Genomic DNA, 10,137 nt, shown 5'->3' with positions numbered 1-10,137 from the left:
TGTAAATAGAATCTCAACTACAAACTTTCTTCTGCAACAAATGCAATTAAAACCCAGCTTATTATTTCATTTCTACAACCCTAATTGCAAAAAGTATTCCTTATTGAAATTAATGATTATAGAAAATGTCTACCAAACAAATATTTTTAGCACAAATCAACAAGTAATCTATAAGTAGTGCAAAATATGTTATAAAAATATTGCAGAATATGAGAAATATACTATAGTTCATGTAAAATATGAGAAATATTGCAAAATCTATGCCCCCAAGCACATATTTTTAGCACAAAATATTGCAATACTTTGTGACTGGCTTCACTAATGAAAAATTAAATCTAAATCTTTGAGGTCGATAGTTGCGTGGAAGAAGAAATTGGACTTTTTGGAAAGAAGAAAATCATTATTCTAATTACGGATTTACGATCTTAGTTCATCGGACTTCCTTTTGAAAATGGGTAAAATTATCGGAAGTGATTTTTTGAAAAAGAAAGTCGTGGGCTGAAAAAATCGCCAAAAATAATTTTTGGGAAGAAGAAAATGAAAGTGAGAAATATTATGGGATAAGGTTGAAAAATGCTGTTTAAACAGGGAAAAGAATGCTGACTTGGCAGTATGTGATTGAGTGTTTTTGTGTTGCTTTTTTCCAATTTCCAATGAAAAATTGCCATGTGTTGTCTTTGGAAAAAAAATTATGTCATTGAGTTGGACTATATAGCATGATTGGTTAAGGTCTTGCAGTTGGGTTTAGAAACTGACTGTTGTGTTGAGGGTGGGGAGGATTTAGCCCTCGTTTGGCGCTCATTCTCATTCTCATTCTTTACCTATCTCTTATTTTGAATCACATAATTTTTCATAAAATAATATTATACGCAAATAAACAACTTTTTATTTTTTTTTCAACCACACATTTTTCAAAAAAATATTATTTCAACTATTAAAATTTGATAAGAGTGGGACCAAACTAGGGCTTAATATGATGTCTATCTACTTTTTGTACTATTTTTTTATTTAATCAAATCTCCATTATTTAAAGACATCAAAAGTATTTAATTTAATTTAATTTTTTTTTTTTTTTTGGGAGAGGCAAATGAGTCCATAAATGACATTTGTCAAAATTATAAAAATATGACTTTTTGTAAATGACAACCGAAAAAGTGTCAACGGGTGCAAGTTCCTCAAAAATAAACTACAAACTTAAGAGAGGACATATGACATGACCACCGGTCAATGAAAGTACAATGCCAAAAATTTAACTAGTCGAGAAATTGGAAATCTACTCGTTAATCATTTTTTCAAAACTCTTTTTATCAAATTCATTTTCAATCACACATTAATTAAATAAAATATTCTCACAAAAATTCAAAATGTTCCCTACTTTTAACCATACATTCTCCAAAAAATTACTATTTAAAAACTCATTCTTCCCAAAAAAAAAATAAATAAATAAAAAATTAAATTAAATTAAAATTGGTAGTCAAACAGTAACTAACTAACATGTGCCTTCTTCATGCTTAGCGTCACTGCACGCCTATAGTCTACTTTTTCCGGCTACTCAAATCCTCTCTGTCTTCCTCGGAATAAGCCAGTATAGCGAATATGCTTTGCACAAATTTTTTCTATTACATGAAATTTACACATCTTGACATACCCCGTGCCAATTTTGTATTCTAGTTGCATAGATTCTACATTTTTTTTGTGTCTACAGCCTGAAGGAAATGTTGTGGCAAGGGTGGGAGATGGAATCAACGACTCGCCAGCCCTTGTAGCTGCAGACATCGGAATGGCAATTGAGGCAGCCGACATCCTTCCAATGAAGAGCAATTTGGAGGATGTCATAACTGCCAGACTTTTCGCGTGCAACCTTTTTCAGTATCCGCCTCAACTATCTCTGGGCTTTTAGGTTACAATATCCAAAGTATTCCAACCGCCGTTACCCTGTCCACTGTATTCCGACTACCTCCATGGATTGCCGGAGCAGCAATGGCAGGCTCTTCAGTGAGTGCTGTATGTTGCACTCTTTTGTTGTAAAATTACTTCGGAACAAAGAAGCTGGATACTCGAGATAAAGAGGAAAAATTGTGGTCTGATTGTTTAGCTTTGATAGTGATGAATCATGTGTGGGATTATTGTGCTCGGTTTACCTTGTTCATAGAAAAAGAAACTAAAATTTTGATTGTTATAGCATCCAATCATTGTCTAGTACTGCATGTCAAGCATCCATAGACAGAGTAAATGGAGAATACTAGAATTGACCTTTGAAAATGGATAACGGTTAGTTTATAGTACTACTATCGTTCTTATTTCGAAACAAGGCAACAGCAAATTTGGTAGTAGCATGTCTCACGAGGAAGTACGGTGGAAAACAAAGATAATATTTGATAATTGAATATTACATATAATGTTCTTGGATAAGCAGGGCAAGACAAAATAATTAAATTCTTTTTTTTATTAATATTACACAGTGGATATTCGATAAGTAGTGTTGGACAAGACGAAACTATTAAATTCTTTTTCATTATTATCATCCTATATTATCCAATTCATCTTATTAAACATACCAACATTGTTGTTCTCTGCCTGGATTTTTCGTCTGAGAATGCTAAGCAAGTTTCCCATGGGATTCTGCCTCCTTAGTTGCCAAGGACTTCAGGCTCAGTAGCTTCTCTTTGGCTGGGGACATTAAAGAATGTAGCTCCTCAAAATGAGGTGCAGCAGCACTCTTCGTATCCTCGACCCACTTCAGAATTCTTTTATGATGGCTTAAAATGCGATCACGATCCTTAGTTTCAACAAGCTAATTCAAAAAAGAGAGGGAAGAAAGAAAAGAAACGATATCTAAGTTTCTCAAAGATTTCTTCAAGAAAGATCCAAACTAATTGACGTGGATTGGTGTGACTCAACCGGAACGAAATCGAAAATCAATAACTAATTTCAAAGAAAATATTTTAATGACAACTTGAAATTTCGCTAAAAAGTTCAGTGATTGTGTATTTAACCAATGACGAGAAGATTGCTTCGTTGTTACCTCAAGTTGCATGACTTCACATGCTAAACTAAGATCTGCGATGGAAGGTTGAGAGTTTCCGAGCAAAAATGGGCCATCATCCCGAAGCCAAAAGGACTCGATCTTTGCAAGAGATGCTATCAGAATTTTCTCACCTTCAGCTGCTTTTTCCAGGTTCAAAGGGCGCCCCAACGCAAGTGCGATAAGGGAATTAAAGATATATGTAGCTGCAAATAAATCATTATTGAAAGAAAATATAGGCTTGTTAGATAGCAAGAGAATGCCAACAATAGTAATTTTATCACAATACTCAAAGACAAAAATAAATGAAAAACCTTACTACATGTACATCAAAGTTTATATAAGAGATTACATAATGTCCACATGGCACTTTATTGTTTGTTAGTAAAACACAGTCAATTTTTTCATCCAATCTTTTCCCTTCATATCATCTTCGATAACCGCTTATGTACCACTTTTATGTACAAGTAGCAAAATCCGTAAAATGAATTACTAGAATGAACTGGCTGTTGTGTAATGACATGCTGGCAGTTTGGAGCCTAATCATGCTATACACTATCACACTTTTCCACTCGATTGCATTTTTTTCTGATTGCTTATATAATAATTATTGCTCTCCAAAAAAAATAAATAAATAAATAATAAAAAAAAATTCAGGCATAATCCATAAAACAACCAAGCCATCAAAATGTCAAATGATTAAAGCACCCCCACAAATCATTGCAGCTAATAAAACTAATTGTAGAGCTACAACTAGAAAACATTATGTTTTAATAAGAGTTTCTTCTTTGTTAATTTATTCTCAAAGAAATTCCTTTTCTTCCCAAGATGAAGTGTAGATAGCAGTAAAAATCAATGAAAACTATTAGCATTTGCATGATTATCAACCACAGTTAAACTTCTTCATACGAACAAAATTTCACCTGAGCCACGTCGCAAATTAGAGTGATGCCAGTCGAGCACCGAGTGGATCTGTGCTCTTTTTTGAAGATCAGCTGGATACCTACCGCATAAGAAGAATAATGGTGCAGAATCAGAATTCGTAAATCATATATTGGATATGGATAGGGTACTGATCTGATGATACCATCTAAAACATAGAGAGAGCTTTCCAAAACAATTTAAGACCTATTTCACATCAACTATACATCAAAACTTGGGTAATTAACGCATACCTAGTCCGCATCGTAGTCAAATCTTTTTAATGAGCATGCTAGGGTATTATTGACTTGATTCTAGTAAAGGGTTCCATGACCATACACTTGTATGACCATGAAAGAGAGTAGCAGTAACAATTACTTTTTTTGCAAATGGTGTTGAAGATAATTAAACTAAATAAATTTGTCCCCTCTTAATAGCATAAGCTTTCAGATGAGTTAATTCAATAAATCAGAAAAATGGGTTACAGAAACAAGGGGATTGGCGCAATACTTTGACCAAATTGTATTGTTGCACGTAGAAGTAAACGCATTTTCGATTAAAATGACACTGAAGCACTCTAAGAGTTTGCATTGGTATAGGAGAATAAGTATTGCAATACAAATTCCCATGGCCACACTCATATTTCTATGTCAAAATCTAGTGCAGTATATCAATCATTTAGTTCATCTGAAAAATCTAGATGTGACTAACAGCAAAAGCAAAGAAGCAACGGAACATACCAGTGATCCGCAACTCCAGAAAATGCCGAAGCTAGATAGATGAGCATGGCATGACTGCAGAGGGCACCAGATTTGCAAACAAACACAGAAATAATAGATCTTCATATATTTACAAACTTGAATTGGAAAAAAAAATGTTGAAAGCAATAATCTTCATATAATGAACATAAATACATGTATAAATAGATGAGGCAAATGCATCAACAACACTGGTTTTATGTATATTGTCTATAAATGAAAAGATCAGGTTTTTGCAAACAAAAAAAGTGCAGCAGTTTTGCTTGAGCTTCTATGAATAGCTTGTCCATGCTCACCTAAGTTTGCTTGAGATTGAACTGGGAATAGAAACAGAACAAGCTGGAACACTATTTTTCAGGTTTTGCATCAGCCAACTAAAGCTCAGATAATAGCACTAGATAATAGTGTTTACTAGTGAGCCTATACTAGAGTTCGGTTAAAATTATATTACATTTTATGACTAAGTGGTGCGGACATATTTTCCTCAGAATAAATAAGAGATTGAGGGATAACCAAAAACTAACACGGCATATTGTAATTGCTAAGGATCTAGTTACTTTAGATCCCAGCAATAAACCAAATCGAGTGGGGAAAAAGATTCATGTAGTCGACTCCAATTTATTGTAACAATGGTTAGTTTGTTTTTGCTGTTGCTCTTCATTGATATTGGAAAAATAGAGCTAATACAGGAGCATGCTTGAACTTGGGTTGGGCATATGTCCCTATATGGCCCAAAGGCACCTTCATAAGGTGTCCTTTCAAAGTGAGCCCAAAATGGAGTGGGCTTGGGGTGAATTACTTGGCCTGATTTCAAGTAATATATGATGGATTGTATCTCCCCATAAGCTATAGCTTTTAGAAAAAGAAAAAGAGAACAACTAGAGCCTATCTCCTAGTAGTAATATGTATTTTTGGCAAAAATGTTTTAAAAAAAAAAATGCTGCATCTATTTCTTCTTGTTATTCTTCCATACTCCAGTTAATGATCTCTCGTAATAGCTTCTACTCGGAATTTTCAAACATCGTCTTCAAAAAGTTGTCATGTATTTACTTGATCTCGGCTAATTAGCCCGACATAAATCATCAAACTTTCTCATAAAATCAATGATGCATCATCTCTTTTTGTTATTCGAGCATAATTTCAAGCTAAGATTGAGTGGCATAAAATTTCGTTGACATGTCATTATCCAATAGACACATACATGCCCGAAGACAAAACTGTAACTTTATGAGTAACACAAACATTAAGGGTACCTCTCAAAAAGCTTGAAATCTCCATGCACTAATGCTGGAACTTCTTTCATGGGATTTACCTCTGTAATAACCATAGCAAACACAGAGATACACAGTATTGAACAATAAATTTCTTAATTATAGTGGCCAAGTCAAAAGTTTGCATTAAAAAAAAAAATAAAAATAAAAAAAAAAAAGGAGAGAGTAAGCTTCAAAATCAAAGTTGAAAATAAGTACCTTGCATTTTGTACAATTATCGACTTTTGTACTTATAAATTAGAAATAGTATTCAAACACGTTGAACAATATTCTTCTGATTTATATTGTATGTTTGGTTAAGCTTGAAAGGTTAAAATATAGGTAAAAATTTAAGTTTTAAAATAAATAATTCCTTTCTTTCGTTACAGTTGGAAATAATTACAACAATTCACATTTCTGTCAAAAAAAAAAAAAAAAACTTTTTCACTTATAAATAAGAAAAAGTAATTCCAAAAAAATTTAAAAGTTTATGCCTTTAGATCACAGCCACCGCCTATGTGCAAAAGATGTGGTCAACGCCCATCTTTAAAAATATGGATCAAAAAGCAAATTCGATTTGCACATAGACGCGTTGAAGAGAAGATTTAAATGATTACACACTAAAGTAAAAATGCAGGATCCATCAGATTGAACCTGCATATTCAGGAGAATAATTCTGTCCTTTGGCGAGTTGAATCTTAACCTCTTCAAAATCGATCCCGTTTACCCTTAACAAAACAAAGATCAAATAATATAAATGTCAGATAAAAAAGAAAGATTTCAATTTTTAATCCCAAAACAATGCAAAAAAATACATTTTCAAGAAACAGAACAAAATGAAAAGAGAAATTTTTACTTGCAGAAGGTAAGAACTGCACGAGAAGGCTGGGACAGCCGATCCACATACAATTTCAGGGCCATTTTTCTCTCACTTTTCCACACAAAAACCAGCTTCTTGTGGCTGATGGATTACCATCCCTGCCTTTACATATATTTATGCGCATGTCTGGGCCTGATGGATTGATTTTCTCCCACACATCATAGGGGCCCACTTACAAGGCGTGTAATGTGGATTTCATTACACTTCGCCTGGACTTTACCATTTTGTCCCTCATGCATGTGGCATGAATTTGGTAGCAATTTGAAATTACGTTTGACCATTTTCATTGAGGTGCAGCGTCATTTTGTCAGCCATTAATGTGGTTTGTGAGCCAACCGACACATGAAAATTATGAAGGAAAAAAAAAGTCAAAAATGGAAGTTGATTGCATTAATCATGTTTTCCCATTTTCCTCTAATTACAACCTTCGATTACCCATACTACAATGAATGACAACAATTTAAAAATAAGACGGTGTTGTTACACTCACACACGCTCACTGAGTTTGTGCCAACCAATCACAGAAACAACCCATTCATTTCGTTGCACTTCTAGTGCATTCAATTCAGTTGCAACTTGTTCGTGTTCGTCCGACAGTTTTACCTCCATTGTGTCGGGATTCGTCTCCGCTCTTATGAATGTCACATCAACAACTCCTACCTATCGAAGGATGTTGTGAATATCCATAGTAGTTACGACAACTGCAGTTTGCACTTTGAAATTTAACGTGGCATACTATCGAGTGTTTTTCGTCGACTTTTCTAGACATTAAGTGCATGTTTGATTACGTTTTTGCATAAAGCTAAATTTCTCAAGCGTATTGCGAAAGTTTCATTTGCGACCCGTCTGACCATCATAGAACTATTGAAAATGATATAATATATTGGACCCCTTATATAGAGCTATGTACTCAGGTCTATTGGCGAATCCCGTGTCCATAAGATAATATTTTCCTCGAGCATACAGTGGAATTCAATTTCGAGACTGTGTATAGCATGGGCCAATATGAGTGAATCATGCTTCGTCCCTGTAATACCTGCGTGTGCCAATGTGATACACAAATTGAAATCACATGCTGCAAAACATTTTGTGTTGGAATTCCTTTTTGGCTGATAAAATCCACTCGTTCATCCCGAGGCAAGACGGTTCTAACTCATATTTCGTCAATCGCACCAATTTCGGAATAACAGATGCTTTTTTGGATTCGGTAAGTGATGCTCGACACCGTGATTATACTTCGGATCTGGTCTTATTAAACAAGCACCAAATTCAATAGCTGCTTGCAGTACAATCTTGAAGTAGTGTCCAATCGTTTTTAAAAAAATGATTGAATAGCGTATGAAATTGTCTATATCCTTTTCCATACGCTAATATGCACAGAAATATCCCAACTTGATCATATACATCTATGTACTGACAATTGCACGATCAATATTCGTCACGTAGTATATGTACAAAACTCCGCAGCATAGCTGGATACATTCTGAATTCTATATAGCGCTATTGAGGACTACATTTCATGGCATACAGCATGAACATGTGTCCATTTCTCACGAACGAAAAATGAATAATCAAACATCTCTTGTTGACGATAGTAGTTTGCGACATCAATTTCTTCAATAGTAATGAATCCATTTGACAATGTCATAATGTAGCTGTTACGGAAATTCTTCATCCTTAATCTCGTCTTCATAATCAGAATAAGTCATAAACACACAACTAAAATCGAATTGTGCCATTCTACTATACTCACTGAATTTAAAAATGCCCTAACTACTTTGAGATGAAGCAGAAGGAAAAATATCAACCACAGTTGGTAGCGAACTTTCTTGAAGGATGTAAGAGGTTGGTTACATGTTCCTTTTTTTATTCCTTTTTTTATAGAATTTGCTAACACTTCAACCATACAAATGCAAAATGTGTTGCCATCACGTTCACGAACGAGAAAAAAAAAAAAAAAAAAAGAGATTCTTGAAGCTGTTGATGGTAAGTCTACTAGTGGGATTATCATTGCTTCACCATAATTCGTGGGGAAAAGTTGAATAAGTCCAAGTAACAAGAGGATTGGCATGCTTTAAAAAATGACATATAGATATGAATGAGGTGAAGTTGACAGTACGGATATGGATGCATGAAATCTGAAATACTATAGAACTTGAAATCATAAAGTACACAAGCTACACACGAAAGGGAGAGAAAAAAAAAAAACTCAGCAATGTTCACATAGAACGCCCATAATAGGCATAATTTTTCTATCGCACACTTTATACTATGACTGTGCTTCCCTGTACTCTTGCCAGTTCTACTCAACCCAATCCAACTTCTCATTTTGCATTATCTTGTATCTCCAGTATCACCATGTTTCGCTTAAGGGATGAGGACGTTCAAAAGTAGAGGTCAGTTTTTTCTTCAGTCTGGCTGTCGCCAACAACTCTTTCATGTATGTCTTCGCATCCAGCACATTGGGACCAAATAATTTGTCAATTTTGGCCGCTACTTTCTCACTTGCAAACATAGTGCGATCAACAGAGACGATAATTCCCTCGCTGATATTTTTGTTCTCTCATCCCTTTTCTTATTGCCGTTGGATTTATGTTTCTCTCCACTTAGTCGGCCAAAGACGTCCATGCTAGATATAGCCTTATCCATTTCTTGGCCTCATCACTTGAGCCGATGCTCTCATCATAGACTGGATATAGGTCACGCTAGTTGTCGTATCCATTATCTTCGAACCTGGCAAATCATGTTCTGCACAACTTTGTTAGTGTGATCACGTACTTCTCGTTCGAATGTTTCCTCAAACAGAACTTTGTAACTTTATATCTCCCTGCTGTCTTTGTCTTTGAAAACTTTGTAATCCTTGTTCTCTTGTTTCGAACGAAAAAATTAAATGCACAACGTTTCATAAGCCAGACAAAATAAGTATAATGTATGAAGTGAAGCAACTACATACGAGCATAGAAAGTAGTCATCAGGTTTTAGGTTGATTTCGCGCACAGAACTCTTCAATACACATTCCGTCTCGGTCATACACAATGCGAAAAAACGATTCATGTTGAAATTTATTTAACACTGAAAATAGTTCCAGTTCATACACCAATTAACAAATTCCATAAAACGGCCTGTAAGAAATGAACATTGCAACTCACCGAATTTTAATTATATTCTCATATAGGCTAAAAAAATTAGTGTTGATCATTTGGTAAATGAAATAGTTCATGTCCAGCTTTGTCGACATACTGAGTCCAAAAGATGAAGTGATAAACACGATCCACTGAATCACATAAATGATTTATTTTGCAT

The 10,137-nt window shown here is 34.5% G+C and overlaps 1 protein-coding gene across 1 annotated transcript; it reads right to left on the bottom strand.

The window, feature by feature from the left end:
* Nucleotides 1-2,351: 2,351 nt before the first annotated feature.
* Nucleotides 2,352-6,952, bottom strand: LOC111371784 (glutathione S-transferase T1). The gene is made up of 7 exons (XM_022993938.1): nucleotides 6,811-6,952; nucleotides 6,609-6,682; nucleotides 5,958-6,018; nucleotides 4,687-4,740; nucleotides 3,949-4,028; nucleotides 3,026-3,231; nucleotides 2,352-2,794 (listed from the first exon to the last, which is right to left on the bottom strand). Exons 1-7 carry the CDS (start codon nucleotides 6,873-6,875, stop codon nucleotides 2,600-2,602), a joined length of 735 nt encoding a protein of 244 aa, XP_022849706.1. The 5' UTR covers nucleotides 6,876-6,952; the 3' UTR covers nucleotides 2,352-2,599.
* Between the last annotated feature and the right edge of the window lie 3,185 nt (nucleotides 6,953-10,137).

This window comes from Olea europaea, chromosome 22 (assembly GCF_002742605.1).
Source record: "Olea europaea var. sylvestris chromosome 22, O_europaea_v1, whole genome shotgun sequence".
Taxonomy (NCBI): Eukaryota; Viridiplantae; Streptophyta; class Magnoliopsida; order Lamiales; family Oleaceae; genus Olea; species Olea europaea.
The sequence above is the reverse complement of the archived record's forward strand: the minus strand, read 5'-3'. Positions and strand labels throughout refer to the sequence as shown.

Coding starts and splice junctions, on each gene's coding strand:
- LOC111371784 (XM_022993938.1), bottom strand. CDS start 6,875: ATGGCCCTGAAATTGTATGTGGATCGGCTGTCCCAGCCTTCTCGTGCA. Junction 6,683..6,810: donor GCAGTTCTTACCTTCTGCAA/GTAAAAATTTCT, acceptor TGTTTTGTTAAG/GGTAAACGGGATCGATTTTG. Junction 3,232..3,948: donor TAATTTGCGACGTGGCTCAG/GTGAAATTTTGT, acceptor ATTTATTTGCAG/CTACATATATCTTTAATTCC.